This window comes from Hippocampus guttulatus, chromosome 4 (genome assembly GCF_054856545.1).
Source record: "Hippocampus guttulatus isolate MCC_2025c chromosome 4, RoL_Hgut_1.0, whole genome shotgun sequence".
Lineage (NCBI taxonomy): Eukaryota > Metazoa > Chordata > Actinopteri > Syngnathiformes > Syngnathidae > Hippocampus > Hippocampus guttulatus.
In genome coordinates, this window is record NC_141264.1 from 27,141,274 (window position 1) to 27,160,567 (window position 19,294).

A 19,294-nucleotide genomic window follows, 5' to 3' on the forward strand; every position below is an offset into this window, starting at 1 on the left:
GCACATCGGCGCCGCCGCCTTCCGCTACTCACCATGCAAGAGCCAACATTGCGCGTGTCGGCTGTTGGCAGTGGAAATGGCCGAAGGGGGGGAGGTTGACTTTTCAGGGCCTGCGAGCGATGTGACATGATGTGGGGGGGGGGATTTTCTCCGCCCACTGCCCGTTTTGTTTGACAAGCATAACAAAACGGAGCCCCCAATGTCAATAACTCTGCTGGAAAAGTCAAAAGACCGTGCCGGCGTAGCATTTGCACGGAATCAAGCGGCCCTTTACCGTCCTCGGTCGTCGCGCGGCGACCGTTTCAAATCATGCCACCGGAGCGCCGGCGCTCGATGACTTCAACTTTTCGGACGGCTCGGACGAGAGTGGCGCACGTCTGTCGGGACCTCGACGAATCACATTTGTGGCGCCGTCGTAGCATCGATGCTAAAACAATGTCGAGAAACGTCCTTCGGCGTCCAAATTGTCCTCCTTTTGGACTGTTTTGTGCTTTTTCTTCTGACTTCTTGTTTTATTGTCGCACGTCTGATATTTGCTCCCCGCGCAGCACTTTGAAGACGGCGACGCTTGTTTTCAAGTGCTCGAGAAATACGCTCGAGTCGGGTTGAGACTTTCCCAACTCGAAGCTTCGGCCTCCACATTCGGGTTAGAGGCGAGCGTCACCCTGGGCTCCTCAAGGGGGTGGGGGGGGGGGCACCCATTCAACGATGCCACAATCGCACGTGACAAACGGGCAGCAGAAAGGCGGCTGCTCATTTTCATCGTTCGCAGCGACGTCAACCTTGCCGGCTTTGGGGCGACATCCGTTTTGTTTTTTTTGCAACCGGAAGTGGCCATCGTGATCATCTGTCAGTCGCCATTCGGTTTGGGGCGTAAGCATCTGAACTCGTTTAAGACCAAAAGATCAAAGTCGAGTCCTCGGTACACATCGGCCGACGTGCCGCCTCATGAGGCATTTCGACTTGGTTACTTGCCGCCACCGGTTGCGGGCTTAGTTGAGTGGCATCCGAGCGGACCCCCCCCGATGACAGCCCCGCGTGGCCGGATTGAGTGAGAACAAAAGGGGTTAAAGCCATGACGGCAGACCAATCAGGAGTGGGGGAGCGCCGCAAACCTCCGCAGTAAAAGAGAGAGACGGAGGAAGGGAGGGAGAGAGAGAGAGCGGGAGCGCCGCGCTTCGCACTCCCGTCCAGACGGCCGACGGACGACGAGGAGCGTTCGCGCGTTGGGCCGCCCGCGTGGATGAGAGAGCGGCGGAGGAGGAGAAGCCCGCCGCCGACCGACCCCCTCGCCGTCTCCTGTCAGAACGAGCGACGTCGTCAGCGGAGCATCCGTCGACGTCGACGGTGAGCGCGTCCGCCGTTGGACCGGCAACTCGCGACTCATTCCTTGACGAGTCCGGCGACGGTCGCGTCTTTTGCGTCGTGCGACTCGTAGCCTCGAGGACGGAAGCTAGCCGCTCCGATGCGCGCGCGGCGGATGTGCGGGAGAAAAATTCAATCGGAGAGCGACGCGAGATTGGACAAGAGAACAAAAGAAAAATGAGAGGACTTGAAAATGGAAGGGGGACGTCTCCCGAAAAATGACCGGGACGCCCGAACGGACCATTCGGGAGGGGGCTCTCCACTTGCGGAAAGGCCAGCGCGAAGTCCGGCTTGGACTCCAAAGTCAACGGCAACGGGAGAAGCACTTTGACCAGATGGACGGCGATCCGTCGGAAGACTCGTGGAGCAGGGGAGTGGGGGGGTCAATCCCGGCTTGGAGAAGGACTCGCGTGGAGTCCGAGTCCTCCGCCTGACAACTCGCCTGAGGGATCGCGCGCCTGATTCCGCCTGCCCGACATCGGGGCCAATTGCGCAAGCGTTTCATCGGCCAAATCCTTTCTCCGCCGAATGATTTGTGTGGCAAAAATCAATTGTGGTCAATTGTCCCCAAATACAAGGGGGGGGAGTCGCAGAGAGGGAGATGTGCGGGGCGATGTGCGGGGACGCAGGCGAGACGTCGCAGGCCATGCAAATGAGACCTTCTCGCTCGCGGATGTGTATTTCTTTTCAGCCACGCATCCCCCGCTGGTAGCTCCTCCCCTCTCATCCATGTCCTCGCTCTTTCTCTCTCCCCAGGTCGCCTCAGATGCAGGATTGAAAAATCCCGCTCTCTCCCAACTCCCGGGGGCGACGATAAATTGCGCTCTCGCAAATGTCACGGCGCTCGCACGCCACGCCGATCGGACGCGCCGCTAATCCGCGGCGCTCACGCTATCTGCCGTCGGCGAGGGTTCGGGCATGCGGAGGAGCCGGCGGGAGACCCGCTTCGGATACGCCGGCGCGACGCCTCTGCGATCCCGCGTGCGGATAGAAGAGGCGGACGGCGAAGGCCCGCTCCATTAGTGCCGTCGGGGCAGGGCTGTCATCGTGGGCCGGGGCGAGCGGCCGGACGCGCCGACCTCGTGAGCGCCGATCGCGGACACGCCGCCCACCGACCGGCGCGCTCTCGGAACACGAGCCGGCGGATCCCCGGGCCGGCGCCCGGGCTCGCTTTGTTTGATTGGACGTCTCTCCCGGAACGGGGACAAAACCGCCAGCTGCTCCTGAGCGCAGAAGCGCGCTAGCAGCCGGTCCCCCGGAAGTCTCTCAGAGGACCCGAGCGAAAGTCGGCAGGCCTCCGGACGGACGGGCGCGCGCCCGCTAAGGAAAAGCCCCTCGATGTCTGGACCCGAAGCTCACCGGCCCGATTCCACCAGCCCGCGACTCAGATAGTGCCGGAGGCAAGGGTAAGTCCTCCCGGAAGCTCATTCGGAGATATCCACGCGTCACCGTTCAAGAAACTCTCGGCTGTTGAATGTCGCGCGGTTGTGAAGTCGCTCGAGGCGACGGGTGTCCGCGACCGAGCTTCCGTTTCAATCGCAACCGTTTCCTTTGGCGCCGGCGTCTTTTTAGCGTGCCTGGCTTCAGGGCCTTTCACTGTACGCAAAGCAATTTCCAAGTGCGCATCGCGTCGTTAGACACAAAAATGTTGACCCGAAGCGTGTCAACGAACGTCGGCTAGCGCGACGCTCAGAAAAACGCCAAAGCCCGCCGACTCGCTCAAAGAAACGAGGCCGGACGTTACGGTAAGCCTGGAAGCAACGGCGACTTTCTCCGCCGCGCAGAGCGGCGACACGCACCGGCGAGCGCCAACCAAAGCATGCGCTTAGCGCTAGCGTCGAAGGCAAAAGTAACATGGATATGACTTGCCCCGTGCCCTGTCACGACCCGTCGATAAAACCCAAACGCCCGCCCGCTCCGAGATGCCGCGGCGGTTGGTTTGGGATGCCAACGCGTGCCCTTTGTCTCCCCGGAAGGCCGCAGGAGAATGCACATCGGCGGCATGAGCAACGTGACGGCGAGCGACGACGAGGAGCCCCTCGGCCGCGCGGCGCCCGCCGGCTACCCGCTGGGCTTCCGGGCGTCGTTGGCGGCGTTCCTCACGCTGGAGATCCTCCTGGGCCTGAGCTCCAACCTGACCGTGCTGGCCCTCTACTGCCTCAAGTCCAACCTGATCAGCTCGGTCAGCAACATGGTGACCGTCAACCTCCACGTGGCCGACGCGCTGGTGTGCCTCTGCTGCATCCCCCTCACCGTGGCGGCGGTCCTGCTCTCCCCGGGGGGCGACGCGGCCCCGCTGCGCCGCTTCCACGAGGCCTGCGTGTCCTTCGCCGGCGTGGCCACGGCCGCCAACGTGCTGGCCATCACGCTGGACCGCTACGACATCTCGGTCAAGCCGGCCAACCGCGTGCTGACCGCGCGGCGGGCCCTGGCGCTCATGGCGGCCGTTTGGCTGCTGTCCTTCGTCAGCTTCCTGGTCCCCTTCGCGGAGGCGGGCTTCTTGGCGCGGGGCCGCGCCCGACTCAACCAGACCCTGGGGGAGCGCGCCGCCGACGCCGAAGCGGGCCTCTACTACCACCTGGTGGCTCAAATTCCCATTTTCTTCTTCACCGCCGCCGTCATGCTGATCACCTACTCCAAAATCCTGCGGGCCCTCAACATTCGCATCGGCGCGCGCTTCCACGCCTCGCAGAAGAAGAAGGCGCGGCGGAAAAAGCGCCCGTCGGCGACGGCCGCGTCGCCGCGGCGGGAGGCCGCCGAGGCGTCCCGGAGCGGCGGCGACGGCGGCCGCAACCCCACCGCGCTGGGCATGCGCGCCTCCGTGTCGGTCATCATCGCCTTGCGCCGGGCGGTCAAGCGCCACCGGGAGAGGCGGGAGCGGCAGAGGCGGGTCTTCAGGATGTCCCTGCTGATCGTCTCCACCTTCCTGCTGTGCTGGACGCCCATCACCGTGCTCAACGCGCTCATCCTCAGCCTGGGCCCCGGCGACCTGATGGTCAAGTTGAGACTGGGCTTCCTGGTCATGGCCTACGGCACCACCGTCTTCCACCCGCTGCTCTACGCCTTCGCCAGGCAGAAGTTCCAGAAGGTCCTGAGGAGCAAGATGAAGAAGAGGGTGGTGTCCGTCGTCGAGGCCGATCCCGCCCCCGACAACGCCGTCATCCGCAACTCCTGGATCGAGCCCAAGAGGAACAAAAAGGTGACCTTCGAGGACAAGGACGCCCGGCGGAAACCTCCGCCTCCCGACGACGCCGAGTGAAAAGGAGGCGCCCGCGGCCAAAGGCGCCGCTTCGCGAGGGGAGCCGTCCGTCCCAAGCCAGCGCTTTGGAAGCCGCGTGTGCAACGCCACCGTTGATGACTCGTTATGGACGAGTTGAGCGACGTCGGGCCGATCGTACGCTAGACTGTGCTGTAGCTATCGCATGGCTTCTCGTCACTTTGTGTCCGTTACGCGATACGTGCGCAACTTGGCCGAGGAAGTAGGCGTCGCGTGGACGGCCGCTATATTGCGCAACACAAATGGGCTCTCTCCTCACCGAAAGCGCGAGAACCTTTTCTGTCTCCCCCACCGAGCGCCAAGCGAAGCGTTTGTGACTCTGCGACAGATCGCGGTTGAGACCCTGGACGGAGAAAAATATTCTGTGCAAGTTTGATCGTTAGTCTGCCTGCCCTCATCACTGATGATGATGATGATGATCCGCTCAAAGTAAACATGACTTGACTTGAAAGTAGGGTTAGGCAAGCAAGAGAAGAATGTTTTATTTTTTTCCATTCAAATTTCAAATTTGAACGTAGGTTCTCAAACGGGGGCCTCCGGACCGCCAGGTGTTTGTGAGCCGTAAGTAAGCATCAATAAACTCGGACTTGAAGATCGGGTGTGTGAAATGTACTGCCATCTAGTGGTGAAGTAATAGGATGCAACGACCTCGAAGCTTTGACGTTGCCTCAGAGAGACCATACTTCGCACGCCTCCCATCAACTGCTTCAGCAGAGGTGCATACAAAATATGAGCCCAAGCGACTTCTTATTAATATTAATATTTTTTGAATAGTAAACACTGAAAAATCAACATTTTAACACGCTGTCATATTGTGTGCTTTTTAAAAAACGAGAGAGAGAGAGAGGGGGCGGGTGTACCTCTTAATTTGTCGGTGAAGGCCGTCCTCTCACCGACGTGGCAGGCAGCACCGTGGAGTCTCTTCGTTGCGGGGAATCCTCCCGAGACAGAAATCCCCCGGACTCAACAAAACGCTTTCAGTCGTCTTTGCCCTTCCCAACTCCGATCCTCAAACATAGCCAAAGTCAGCTCAGGCTAACGCGCTGACCTTTATTTTGAATTGTAAAAGATGACTTTCGGAACCAGTATTAAAAGCTTCCGGCGTGAGCAACGACGTGTGAGTGAGACTAAGCCGCCATCTTGAACCGGGAGTGCTGGCCTTTTCTTTCATTGACTTGTCTCGAGGTCACTGTGTTTAGCTACAATGAATTCATCGGAATTCGTCGAATTGACACGGATTGTTGATTCGTTAGCTCGTCACATCAGACACGTAGTTATCATACCCAGACACGTGGGTAATTTTATTCTTGGGGCTTTCATAACATACACAATTCCAAAGTTAGGACGTTGTGTTGAACATCTGTTTCTCTATCTGCAAGCTATGCAAATGACGAATGAATATTAGTATAAAATAATATGTTTAATATTAATCTTGATATCAGTTTCCACTCAGTGACGACGTGCTTGTGAATGGTTGTCTCTATATGTGCCCCGCGACTGACTGGGGACCAGTTCAGAGTGTTGTCCTCTTGAAGTCAGCTGAGATAGGTGTCCCAGCAACTCCCCCGTGACCCTGTTCGGGATAAGCGCTGTTGGAAATGAATGGATATTAATATTGATACGTCTGGGTCGGTTTTCCAACTGATGATTAAAAGAACTTGTGGAGAAACATTTTTAAGGCACACCGATTTTTGTTTTGTATTGTAGCCACGCGTCTGGGGTTATCGTCAAAACAACCCGCATGAAACTCTACGAGTTGTGACTTTTTTTTTCCAGATTTCAGTCTGCTTATGCTCAAAGCGAAAGAAATACTGTTCGTGACGCGGATGAGCGGGACCGTTGCCGCAGCCCCGGCCCAAGATGGCGGCCACCGCGTACGTCGCAATCGGAGAAGCGCGCATGCGCTCATGAACGGAGGCGGGGCGACGGGCGGCGCCGGTCCAGCCGCTCGGGTGCTTCTATAAGCTCGCCGTGCGACGCCGCGTGCCTTCCTTCCTCTTCGCTCGGAGTTTCGAGGCGCGTCGAGTCCTCATCGTATTCACGGGAGACATGGCCGGCTATTTGAAAGTCTTCAGCTCTCTGTCGAGGTCCGCCGCCGCAGCCTTTTCCAGACACCCCGCGGCGCTCGCCCCGGCCGCTCAGCGGCAGACTTTGCAACAAAGGAACTGTGAGTGAGCCGAACGACGGAGGGGCATCCTCCGAACGGGTTGCTCGTCGCCGGCGGGGCCCGCTTCGGCTCGGCGGCCGTGCTAGCCGGGCTCGCGTGCGATTCGGTCGCGTTTACGCTGTTGTTTCGACGCCGTCGGTATTTTGAATTCGAGTGGGTGCCATTGAACGCGTCGCTTCGACTCGAAGTGGGTGGTTGGCATCGAGGGCCGACGGGAGCCGGTAGCCCGTCTTTGTCTTCTCCATTCAAAGTTTGTGCAACTTGCCAATGTAATTAGGCGCGGGGGGGTGGTGGTGCGCAAAATGCCGTCGGGCTGTAACGTTAACCGGCGCCCGCTTGCCTCGAAGAAGGCATTACGTAGCCTACCGGCACCCTTGAAACGATTGGACCATCCCTTCAAATGACTAGCTTTTAATCGGGGCCGACAAGTCAAACGGCGCGATGAATGATCCAATCGCATGGCCTTAAATGCGCCGTCATCCCCGCGAGATGAGTTTTGGTGCAAAGTTTGGTCCAAGGTCGGGCGGCGCGGACGAGGCTCCTTCGCGGTCGCAAATGGCCGCCGGTGTCCTCTGCGGCCTCCTCGCCGTCGCGACCCCCGGTGTCTCATCTCGCTTCATTTTCAACCGAACGCACCAAAGAGCGAGGAAACGGTGCGTGAATGCAAATCGGCTGCTGACGTCATACGTACGCCCTATTTTTAGTCGTCTGGAAAGTGCATCGCGATGTCGTTGATCCGCTCGTGAAATGTTTGTCCGTTCTATTCTACGCTCGGAGACGGCGTCGTTGTCAGCTGACCTCTGCAGGCTGCTCAAAATTGCCCGAGCAGATTACACGGCCCGGCCCGTTCAAGTAAAGCAGCCACTTGAAGGACTCGCGGCTGTTCGTCGCATGCCAATTAAAATATTTGCTTGCTCGCGCCAGAGCCCGTTTGACATCTGCCGCCCCCCTTCCAAGAGCCTCGAAAACACGACATGCGGCCTCTTGGGACAGTTGATCCCGCCGCGTACGTGAGCCGCTTTCACAAAGACGCTCCTGCTCAATGTCGTTTGCGTTTGCGTCAGGTGAACTTGAAAGGGCGATTGAGGTGACCGAGGGGCTTCTTAACCCTTTCGGACACTGGCCCGATTGAATTGCTTGGTCCGTGTCGATGGTTTGGTGTGAACCGAAAGAAAGAAAGAAAGGAAGGAAGGCAGACGCTTCCCAACCGCGCTCCCTTTTTCTAAATCTTAGCTGCAGGTGGCTAGCGGGCCCGCGTGACTTTGTAGCGCCCTTCAGAGCCCGCTGTGTTGATCCATCCCCAGTTATGTAACATCCCCCCCCCCCCCCCCCTCTGCATTGTGATGGCAGCTGAAGCGGCTTTACCCCGGTCCCGGCGAGGCTCGTCGGCCCGGGCCTGGCGCGGTTCGAATTTGGCTTTTCCCAGGATGCGCCGCACCAAACGTGCGGCGCGACCGATGCCGGAGATGGCGTGCGGGTTACTTGCAGCTGGCTTTGAAAATGTGGACGCTCGGGGTTTGTTTGTTCATTAGGCGCTCGGTTGGTCTTGACAGGAGTTGACCGAATGTGAGCTTGGCTCGCTCCTCACAGGGAACCGGACTCCATTTGGGGACGCCGTCTTTGAACACGATGCTGACAAAGCAGATTTGGTGAAAGGAGAAGAAGAAGAGCCCCAATGGCTCGAGGGCGGGAAATGACCTGACCTGCTTTAGTCGCACGCTCACCGGGCCTGATTGTGTTGGGATTGTAGGCGTTTTGGGTCCTTTTTGGAAGGATGCGTGCTGAACTCGACAAAAAAAAACAAGCTTGAATGTCAATTCTGTCAAAGGGCAAATCAAAGCGAGCCTTTCTCGTGAGAGAAGCCAAGTCGCTGCCACTGAAATCTCAGTCCTGTGGCGTCAAGTTCTTGATTGTGCACGCCAGCGTTTCCAGTCTTTGCTCGCGGGTTTATTTCGGGGTCGTCCGCCGACCTTTGCATGTCCGGCCGGCATGTCGGCGGCTCTTTGGACGGGTGTTCCCGTGGCCGCCGGCGGGTCAGATGTCCCTTTTGAAGGCAAATGCGCTCAAAGTCACCGATGTCGCGCGCCACGGGAGGACGACGGCCTCCTTGGCTTTTGATCGGGATTCGCCGAGGTGCCGCCATCATCGATTCCGCCGCCGCGGTCCGGAGGATCCGCCGCCCGGGCGCGCGCTTGGCTCCTTTGGACGGCCGCGTGACCGTTTGAAAAAGGCCATTTGTGCTGCGGGGCGACGAGCGGCTCCCGTTTTCGTTCCTCTCCGGGGTCTGGGGACCCGTGTTGCGTTTTTGTGGATCGCGCTCTGCCGTCGCCGTGCTTCTTTTCCTTTCTGCCGGAATGCTCTAACGAGATTACCGCCGAGGAGAAGGTGAGCTCGTCGCTCGCGTCCGTGGATTTATTTGGGCCGTCTGCCGGCAGGATTAGGGCCGAAGCGCGCCCGCCTCGGCGTCCGGGCGGGACAAACGGACGCGGGCGTCGCCGGGGTCCGCTTTTTCGTTTGTTTGTGCTCGAACGTCCCGCTCGATCCGGCCCGCTGAACCCGCCGCTGCGATCGACAGATGGCGACAAGCGCATCCAAGTGGCCCGGCCCGTGGTGGAGATGGACGGCGACGAAATGACCAGGATCATCTGGGAGTTCATCAAGGAAAAGGTGAGCGGCGTTCCTCGGAAGCCGGCGGGCGGCGAGCTCGTCCCCGATGGGAGGGGGCGGGGCTCGCCCGGCGTTTTCCGGCGTCGCCGCCGACCCGAAAGAAAGGCGTCTCTCTTTGCGCCTTGCGTTTGGGCCGTCCGGGAGAGGTTTGACTTTGCTCCGTGCGCCGCGTCCGCCGCAGCTCATCCTGTCCAACGTCAACGTGGAGCTCAAGTACTTTGACCTGGGGCTGCCCTACCGAGACCAGACCGACGACCAGGTGACCGTCGACTCCGCCCTGGCCACCAAGAAGTACAGCGTGGCCGTCAAGTGCGCCACCATCACGCCCGACGAGGCCAGAGTGGAAGGTTGGCGAGAAGCTTTGTCTCGGCAAAGGCCGAGGAGACGCGCTCGCGATCGGCCGTCGCGGAAAGACTTCGCCCGTCGGGCGTGGAGAATCGACCTTGCCCGCGAGTGTCGTTTGTCTGCGCCGTTGTCGAAATATCCCTCCGCGCTCGTTTTGTTTTCCATTCCGCGTACTTTGTCAGGGGGCCCGGAGGCGCGGCCGTTTATGTCCGATTTGACGGAAAACTTGGCGAGCGGCGGCTTCGGCTCTTTTGTTGGGAAGGATCATTTGCCGTCTGCCCAACTGCCGTCGCGCGCAACTCGCCTCAAAAACGGGCGACGCCGTCAACTGGACTCCAAGTCTATTTGAAAACCAACCGGCGCCGTACGCAAAAAGCTGTCCGAAAAGAATTCACACAGCCAAACGAGACATCGGAGCGCCGGTCAAAAGGCGAGCGGCGGCACGTGGGACGAACCGGGATGACCCCAAAGCTTATCGATGTCACGTCGCGCGGTATGAGAATCGCATTGGCCTGGCTCCTGAGCGCCATGGCTCCAAATAATCCGAATCCTTTTGAAAAACGGTGGAGTGGGCCGGCGGGCGATTGGCGAGGCGCTATCGCGCGAGTATCAATCGGCCGGCGCGGGCCCGAGCGTCCGCGGCACCGACGGGCGTTTCCCCCGGCAGAGTTTGGCCTGAAGAAGATGTGGAAGAGCCCCAACGGAACCATCCGCAACATCCTGGGCGGCACGGTGTTCCGCGAGCCCATCATCTGCGAGAACATCCCCAGGCTGGTCCCCGGCTGGACGCGGCCCATCACCATCGGCAGACACGCCTTCGGCGACCAGGTGACTCGCCGTCGGCGCCGGCGCGGCGGCCCGAGGCGCCGCGCCAACGGCGGGCTCTTCTGCTCCAGTACAGGGCCACCGACTTTGTGGTGGACCGGCCCGGCAAGTTCAAGATGGTCTTCTCGCCCGCCGACGGCGGCGCCGCCAAGGAGTGGGAGGTGTACGACTTCCCCGCCGGCGGCTGCGGGATGGGCATGTACAACACGGACGAGGTGAGAAAAGCCGAGGTCGTTCGCCTCGGCGGCCGATCGAAAGCGGCGCGGGCCGACGGCCGACGACTCCTTTGTCTTTGCTCTTTCTCTTTCTCCTCAGTCCATAAGCGGCTTTGCGCACAGCTGCTTCCGGTACGCCATTAGCAAGAGGTGGCCGCTGTACATGAGCACCAAGAACACCATTCTTAAAGCGTACGACGGACGATTTAAAGACATCTTCGAGGACATCTTTCAAAAGTGAGTGCCGGCGCAGCGGGCGGATGGGACGCCAGCCGCCATTTGATTGGCCTGGCTACTCCTAATGCTAATGCTGATGATTTAAAAAAAAAAAAAAGGGGTGGGGGCCGGGGGGAGGTGCTGTTGATGCAAAGAACCTTTTCAACTCCGTTTCCTCACATCTCGGCGGTTGCGGAGAAGCCCGAATGTTTCGCTTCGCTTCCGTTGCGCCGCATTGATCCTCGGCGTACGGCAGAGGGACCCGGGTTTCCGTTGCGAACGCCAATTCTGGTCCCGTTGCCATCCGAGGAACGTTCCGGGAGATTCCGCCGCATCGTGCGGACATTTTGCTTTCTTCCGCGCGTCGGAGAAGAAGCCGAAAGCCGTCCTCCTTGTGAATGTGCGTGCGTGTGTGTGTCCCCCCCCCCCCTCTCCGAAGGCACTACAAGCCCGAATTTGACAAACTGAAGATCTGGTACGAGCACAGGCTGATCGACGACATGGTCGCCCAAGTGCTGAAGTCTTCCGGAGCCTTTGTGTGGGCGTGCAAGAACTACGACGGTGACGTTCAGTCGGACATCCTCGCCCAAGGTCCGATGCCGCCGCCGCCGCCGCGCGCGCGCGTCTTTTGCCGCCATCCGGCGTAACCTCGCCGCGCTTCAGGTTTCGGCTCTCTCGGCCTCATGACGTCCGTGCTGGTGTGCCCCGACGGCAAGACCATCGAGGCGGAGGCCGCCCACGGCACGGTGACCCGGCACTATCGCGAGCACCAAAAGGTTCGTTATGCCCTCTCCGGCGGCGCCGATCCCCGTTGATTTCCAATCGGCTGGATTGGCGACGCTTAATTCGGCCCGCGCGCCGCCGGCGCGGGTTTTGGTCTGACCGGAATCCTCGCCGTTGATTTTCAGGGAAGGCCGACGAGCACCAACCCCATCGCCAGCATCTTCGCCTGGACCAGAGGCCTGGAGCACCGAGGGAAGCTGGACGGAAACCCCGACCTCATCAAGTAAGAGACGCGTGCGTGGGTGGCCTCTTTTCGGCTTTCCGTGGAAATCACCATGCGCGTGCGAATGCTCAGGTTCTCCCAGACTTTGGAGCGCGTGTGCGTGGAGACGGTGGAGAGCGGCACCATGACCAAGGATCTCGCCGGCTGCATCCACGGCTTGTCCAAGTAAGCGAGCCCCCCCCCCCCCCCCCCCCTCCCCTCGTTTCATGATCGCGCCGCGTTTGGTTGGCTCACATCGAGGCCGTCCCCTCCCTCCCCCCGCAGCGTCAAGCTGAACGAGCACTACGTCAACACCACGGACTTCTTGGACGCCATCAAGACCAATTTGGAGAAGGCTCTGGGCAAGTGAAGGACTGCAGCGAACGCGGAGACGGCGTCGGCGCGGCGCTCTTTTTGTACCTCATTTTTAACTTAAAGGTCAACCAATTCACAGGCATTTTCATCTGAAGGATTTGTGCGCTGCGAGTATCGAGGGCTCCTCGGGGGCTCGCGACACGGTGCGCAATTGCCCTCGCACTTCCCGCCTCCCCGACACCGTCCCTTGTCTTGCCAGGTTTTATTTTTGTAAAGTGAAGTACTGTGTTCCGTGCTGTGTCATGCCTGAGCCAAGACTTAGCTGCAATAAAAACCCTCTGTTTGACCCACCCCGCATCTTGCCTGGTCTTCCCTGAAACGTATCCGAGGTGCATCACGACACCGGTGTCAAGAATGGAACGCGTCGATCGCGCGTCACAGGGTGACGCGGCGTGTCTTGGCCACGCGGGGGCAGTGGAGGACCAACAGGCGGCCTCGCAAACCGATTGGGGAAGCCGCTCTCCTTCAAATCGGGCGAAAGAGAAAGGAAGGGAAAGCCGTCACTTCCCTTGACCGTCGACGCGTCTTGCTTGACGGCACCGATGGCCAACTGATGAAAGGCAAAAACAAAAGACATTTCTGACATCGGAGCACACATTTGAAAGGAGCTCGGAAGTGTGTGGAAAAAGCGCGGCGTCGAGCCGGACCGATCGGTGCTCAAACGTCCGTGGACTCGGGTGCCAAACGTTGGCCTGGGTCAGGCGCTTGGTGTTCTTGGCGAGAAGCGCAAGCCGTACGGTTGTTTTCAAGAGACGATGTTTGAAATCTTGCTTTGGTGATTCGTTTGACGGGAAACTTCAACTCGGAGGGGCGAGCCTCTTTTTAGTTTGTTTGTTTTCAAAGAACGGGTCACCCTGAGAAAATCAATGAACAGAGACCACCCATTCATAGCATTTTTATTTTGAGTGATGCACAGTACACATGTAAACCGTGTTTGGAGGAGGGGGGGGGGGGTACGCTTTGGGGAGGCGGAAAGTATCGAACGTTTCCCGACTGACTGTTGTCGTTGGTCACTTGAGCGTGATGGGAAGCGATTTCGCACGGTCTGAATTTGGACCCAAAAGATTGACGGCGCCCGTGGCAGCAAGGTAAGCCCCCACCCCGCGTTTAGATTTGTCCGCTTCCAGTCAAACATTTAATTCCAATCATGACATTCGCAGACTATTCGATGGACGCGGAGTTGCCAGGGGTGCTGCCAGCGGGGGGGGCTGCCGGTGAATTCTGAAAGCCGAAATAGGTGCGTCGTGCCGCTCTTTCCACAGGCTGTCCAACTCAAGTTCAAGTCGAGTTTCTTGTCAAATGTGCTCCATGTGCAACATACAGCGCAGATGAAACGTCATTCCTCTCAACCGCAGGAGAGAGAGAGAGAGAGAGAGGGGGAGATCGTCCAATGCGAGGAAACGTCGCCGGTCACTGCGATGGGACGGAGTGAACGTCGCAGACGTGATTCGGATCGCTCCGGCGGAAGTTTGGTGAGTGAAACGCGCCGCGCGGTGCCCTTCTCGAGCGAGCTTTTTCACCTCATTGGAACGTCGTGCAGTCATGCCGCCTTGTCGTTTGTCACTCTTCACTTCTGCCTGTGAATCGTTGAGCGTGCGTGCGGTTGTGGATCAGTGGGGGCGCGCGCCTTTCATTTGGAGCGCGCGCGCGCGCAGGACTCGCACATTCGGCTGTGTGGAAAGGCCCGTCCTTCCTCCGTCCGCTAGGGGGCGGTGTTGCTCTTGCCATCCGACAGGACGAGTCCTCGCCGGTTTTTGCTTTTCGAAATTGCCAAACAAGAACGAGCCTTTATCGGAACTCGGATTCTGTCTTTATTGAGCACCGCTTGGGGAACAAAGTGTTCCCCCTCCGCATTTTTTGCCTCCACGCTGGTTTCCTGAAGAACAACCCAAGAAATCACCCCCCCTCGCCCCCCCGAAAAAGAAGTCATTTTCCATCCCTCATCTTGGTTTTGGGCTGGCTTTGCTAACTCACGCCGTACTGCGGCGCGCGGCTCCCTTGCCACACGTGCCCTAATACTCCATTTGAGAAAGTTTAGCGGCGTCTCCCGTGTTGCCGTTTGCTCGGTTGTGTCGCTCGCCGAATTGAAAGGCCTCCTCCTCGTAGTCCCGCGGCGCTTCGGTGTCTTGCGGCGGCTCTGAACGGAGAAGCAAAGAGGGCAAATGTGACGGGAGCCCGGCCGAAGACGCTCCTCCCCGCGCGCGCCCGTACGGACGGACGGGCGGCTCTCATCCGCACGCCGCTCCGCTAGGTTTGCCCCCCCCCCCCCCCGCTTATTTCTGTCCGTGTTTGTCGAAATGCCTTCTTTTCAACGACATTGTTATTTTTCAATCGGGGTATGTTGGGGTTTGTTTTTGGGGGGATGCCGAGCGTTGTTTGGAGAATATTCCCCGCCGCAGCAAACATTTGTTTGGGCAAATGTAAAAGAAGCGACGCATCAATGTCATCAATGTTTGCTCCCGATTCCGCCGAGAAACGCGTTTCCTCAACTCCAAATGACCGGCTGCCCAAAGTCTCCGTGGAAGGACCTGGGCGCGGCTACGGCCGACGGCGGCTTTGGCCAAACCTTTTCGAGAGCCGAGCCCGGACCGCTCCGTCGGCGCCGCGACTTTGCCCGCCCCGGCCGGCGGCGTACCGTGGCCCTCCGCGATGCCGTGTTTGACCTTGGTGTGGCGGCTGAGGTTGCCCTTCAGGTTGAACTTGCTGCTGCAGTAGGGGCACTTGAAGGGCTTGCTGCCGGCGTGGAGGTGCATGTGGCCCAGCAGGTTGTACATCCTGTTGAAGGACTTGCCGCACACCTGCCAAAAGAGAGCGCAGCGCCCACGTGGCGGAGCCGCTCGCCGTCTTCCCGGCGGAGCCCGGCCGGCCGTACCTTGCATTTGAAGGGCTTGACGGGCAAATGGACGATCATGTGCGTCTTGAGGGTCTGCTTCTGGACGAAGGTCTTGAAGCACACGTGGCACTGGAAGGGTCGCACGCTGGCGTGGATCAACATGTGCCTCTTCAGGTTGGCCGACAAGGTGAACTCTCTGCTGCACACTTCGCACTTGAATTCTTTCATTCCCTAATGGGGGGGGGGGGGGGTCTGGGTGAGCATCGCCTTCCAAATACCGCGTGCGCTCACGAGCGTTTTCAGCATCTTCCGCACGTGCGAGTATTCCAGGCCTCGTTTCTCGTGCCTCCGCGTCATGCGGGCGCTTCCGAGTTTTCTTTCGCGCTTTGGGGCTTCCGCTTTCCTTTTTTATGCGAGACGATTTACGCGTCTTATCTCATTCATCCGTAGTCGCGACGAGCGCAATGACCGGACGGTCGGTTCCGTTCCGTTGACGGGACCAATTGAACTCGCATCTCGAGGCGCGGCTGTTTTTGCATCGGCGATCTGTCGCGTCGCCGGCAAGTCCGTAGAAGAAAACAAAAAAGCCCAAAAAGGTTCCGGGCCTGATGTCACCAACCACAATGTTTCCTCTCCGATGCTAGCGAGCGAGCGGCGTTCTGCGGCTGCGTTTGCCACACCGGGAGAAAGGACCTCGCCACACTCACCTGGTTTTGTTCTTGTGGGGGCGGGGGGGCCTTTTTTCTCTTTCTCTTTCCCCGTCCGAAGGAGGCTTTCTGGGCGAGCCGTTTTGAAGACTCGGACCACATCGAGGTGGATTGAAAACCGTTGGATTCGCAAGATAGGTTTGGTGACGCCGGGCCTGGAGTTTTTCAGACTCGCCTCGTATACTTTGCCATCAAGAGCGGAATCTGAGGAACGAGTTACTCGGACACGATGCCGAATCATCTTTGCCCCGCCTCGCGGTTGGATACCTCGCGGAAGTCGTTTGGGGAGTGGCGGCTTTAATTCGCCGTTCTGGAAATTCACTCCCCCGGTCTCCCGGCGGAATCGAGCCGATTTCATCGCGAGACGGCGAGAGAGGAAAAAAAGGGCCATTCGATCGGACACGCAAAGCGCTTTGCGGCAGCTCGCCACTCGGTCGCGCGCCGGCGAGGAAGCGAGCCAAAGGAGAAGTTCCGAAGCTTTTGAAGACGCACCCGCGCGCGCGTAGCGTTTTGGGCGGCGGGCGTACCTTGTGCGTGAGGGCGTGCTGCCGCAGGTGGTGCACCTGGACAAACTCCAGGCCGCACTCGGGGCAAACGTGGGGCCGGACGTCGCGGCGCTTGACGGCGCGGTTGCGCGGCTGGCCGCGGTAGGCGAAGGCCTTGCGGCACTCGCCGCAGCGGTAGGCGGCGGCGCCCCGATGGCCGGCCGGGTGGCGCTTGAGCTGCGCGTGAGCGGCGAAGTCGGCGCCGCGGCGGCCGCACGCGCGGCAGCGGCCGTTCTCGTGCTTGCCCTCGTGGCTGCGCAGCTCGCTGGGGTAGGCGAAGCCGCGGGCGCAGAAGCGGCAGCTGTAGGGCTTGACGTCGCTGTGCCGCAGCATGTGGCGCTTCAGGTGGCTGGTCTGCGTGAAGGCCTTCTCGCAGACGCCGCACTTGTGGGGCCGCGCGCCCTGGTGGGTGAGCAGGTGCGTCTGGAGGTGGCTGGGCTGCTTGAAGAGCTTGCCGCAGTGGGCGCACTCGTGCGGCTTGATGCCGTTGTGGCCCAGGATGTGAGTGACCAGGTTGTACTTGGACGTGTACGACTTGGCGCACATCCGGCACTTCCAGCGCTTCAGGCCCTCGCCCACGTCCACGCAGTAAGACTCGTCGATCTGGACGTTGATGTCCAGCCGGTCCATCTGCACGCGCCGGGCGAGGCCCTCGGGGTCCGACCACGGCGCGGCCCGCCCGCTTTCCTCGTAGTCCCCCGCCGACCGGTACGCCGCCTCGTCGGCTCGCGCGTATTTGCCGTCCGCGCCGGTCTTAAGATCGAGGGCCTCCTCCTTCCGACTTTCCTCCGGGTGCGGTCCTCGGGGCGGGGAGCTCGCTCCGGCGCGCCGAGGGAAGGTCGCGGCGTCGGCGGGGATGCCGCCGCGACTCGCGCGCGCGCAGGCGCCGGACGTCTCGGACTCCGTCGGCTCCCCTTTAACTCGGGGCGGGCGAGCCGCCCGCTCTCCGCGGCTCCCGCTCCCCGCTCGGCGGGGGCTCGGCCGTCCCCGCTCCCCGGCGGGCTCGGGCAGGTAGTCCCCGTTGGCCCCGATCAGCTGATCGGCATACTCGTACTCGGCGGCTTCGTCCCCTTTGGAGTCTCCCGCGTAAAAGCCGACGGCGGCTCCGAAAACCTCATTCTGGGAAATGAGTCCGAGAACCGCGGCCTGGGCCAAGGACAAAACCACGACGGGTTCCGTCTGCGTCTCGGCGTCCATCCGGCCTCGGGTCGCCGTCGGGCCGCTCTCCTCCCCCTGGAAGAAAGCCGGCGTTTGAATCGGGGCCGCCGACGCGACCTCTCCTTCGGTTCTCGCCAAACGCGACCTTTCCCCTTTTTGAGCCTCACGACTCCGCCGGTGGTTCCGCCGCCGCCGAGCGAAGGGGTCGCGCCGGCCTGACGTCAAGCGACGATATGCCGGCGGCGCCCGCCGGACCTCGAAGGGTTCCGGGAGAGCCTTTTTCAGGGCTCCTCTGTCGCCGCCGCACGGCGTGGCCCGAGGGCCAGAATACCACAGACACCGCCCGAGAGTAATAAAGAAGACGGGAAGGGACGCGGGGCCGGCCGGGAAGTCGACTTCCGCCCACCGTCCGGCACTTCCCGCGGGCCGCCTGGCGTCGGGGGTTCCGGACGCCCGCTCGGCCGCGGCAAAGGGCGCCTTAGCCGAGCGCGGGGGGCAGTTGGTGGCGCCCGTTCCGTATTCCCGCCCGGTGCAGAACTCTCGGGGAAAACGATGGCGCGAGGATGCAAATTATGGGCCGCGGGTCCCGGGAGGTTTTTGTCCGCCGGATGTACCCGAAAAACCCGCGGCGGCGAGTTGCTCCACGCGTCGCGAGGCCGACGTGAACGCGGGGGGCGAGAGTGGCCACGGAAGGGCAATCGTGACGCGTGGGAGGCCAAAGAGAGTCCACCTGCGGCCACGCCGCTTGGAACCACTGTTTTCAAAGTCGGCGGGCGGAGGCGGACTGCGTGCGTTTGTGCGTGAAAGGAAAGGAAAGGAGTGACTGGGTGGGAGTGAGAAGGGAAAGAGAGAGAGGGAGAAAGAGCTGCGAGCTGGGGAGGAGTGGAGGGAGGGATGTTGTCAGAGCAAGAGAGAAATGAGACGGAGGGCCCGAAAGAGAAAGAAAGAAAGAAAGGGGGCAGAGGAGGGAGATTGAGTGAAGGGGGGGGGGGCGAGCCGTGGAGACGGAAAGACCGAGTGAAAGAAGAGAAAGCGTCACGAAAGGCTGGCCGAAGAGGAAAGACGAAAAAAGCGAGCGAGCGGGGAGGCGCACTTTGCGCTGCAAAGTTGCCGGCGGAAAGACGCGCCGCCGACACTCGCCTCGGAGACTCGTCGGGCCGATTGCGCGCCGCGCGCCGGCAAAAAAAGGGCGCAAAGCGAGTTTCCTCGTCGACTCACCGCGTCGCTGCCGGAGTGAGGCTGGAGCCGCCGTTCGGGGGATCTCATCCTCATCCTGGGCGAGAAAGCGGCCGACTCCGACGGTCCGCCTCCTATTTATGGCTGCCCGAGAGCGGGGCGGTCCCGCGGCTCATCCTCCTCCTCTTACTGTTGCTCTTATCGCAACTGACTGTGCCTGCCCCCCCCCCCCCCCCACGCCCCGCCAAACACGCACACAGAGCATCACCCCTTTCCTTTCTCTTCCTCCCACCCTCTCGTTCCCATCTCACTTCTCTTCCCCTCTGCTCTCTCTACGGCCGCGCGCCTTATCTCCCTCTCCCCCCACATTGAATCCAGCGTGACCCTTCAACACCCTTTTTTTTCCGCGCGGAGGCGCGCACGCGCTCCATCGGAACT

At 60.5% G+C, this 19,294-nt stretch overlaps 3 protein-coding genes across 4 annotated transcripts; 2 read left to right on the forward strand and 1 right to left on the reverse strand.

The window, feature by feature from the left end:
- Positions 1–786: 786 nt before the first annotated feature.
- LOC147207070 (G protein-coupled receptor 22-like) lies at positions 787–6,315 on the forward strand. Its single transcript, XM_086110289.1, has 3 exons — positions 787–1,347; positions 2,122–2,771; positions 3,342–6,315. The coding sequence occupies exon 3, from the start codon at positions 3,353–3,355 to the stop codon at positions 4,622–4,624; it is 1,272 nt and encodes a 423-aa protein (XP_085966415.1). The 5' UTR covers positions 787–1,347; positions 2,122–2,771; positions 3,342–3,352; the 3' UTR covers positions 4,625–6,315.
- Positions 6,316–6,562: 247 nt separating this feature from the next.
- Positions 6,563–12,727, forward strand: idh2 (isocitrate dehydrogenase (NADP(+)) 2). Its single transcript, XM_086110288.1, has 11 exons — positions 6,563–6,809; positions 9,385–9,476; positions 9,658–9,823; positions 10,489–10,649; positions 10,718–10,861; positions 10,962–11,098; positions 11,517–11,668; positions 11,741–11,853; positions 11,986–12,083; positions 12,156–12,248; positions 12,348–12,727. Exons 1-11 carry the CDS (start codon positions 6,692–6,694, stop codon positions 12,430–12,432), a joined length of 1,359 nt encoding a protein of 452 aa, XP_085966414.1. The 5' UTR covers positions 6,563–6,691; the 3' UTR covers positions 12,433–12,727.
- Positions 12,728–13,902: 1,175 nt separating this feature from the next.
- Positions 13,903–19,048, reverse strand: znf710a (zinc finger protein 710a). Of its 2 annotated transcripts, none has more exons than XM_086110277.1 (5): positions 18,899–19,048; positions 16,505–17,755; positions 15,310–15,501; positions 15,073–15,235; positions 13,903–14,574 (listed from the first exon to the last, which is right to left on the reverse strand). In XM_086110277.1, exons 1-5 carry the CDS (start codon positions 18,950–18,952, stop codon positions 14,450–14,452), a joined length of 1,785 nt encoding a protein of 594 aa, XP_085966403.1. In that variant the 5' UTR covers positions 18,953–19,048; the 3' UTR covers positions 13,903–14,449. The 2 variants fall into 2 exon arrangements, with proteins under 2 accessions (XP_085966403.1, XP_085966402.1); XM_086110276.1 differs by having other exon boundaries at positions 15,004–15,235.
- Positions 19,049–19,294: the final 246 nt, after the last annotated feature.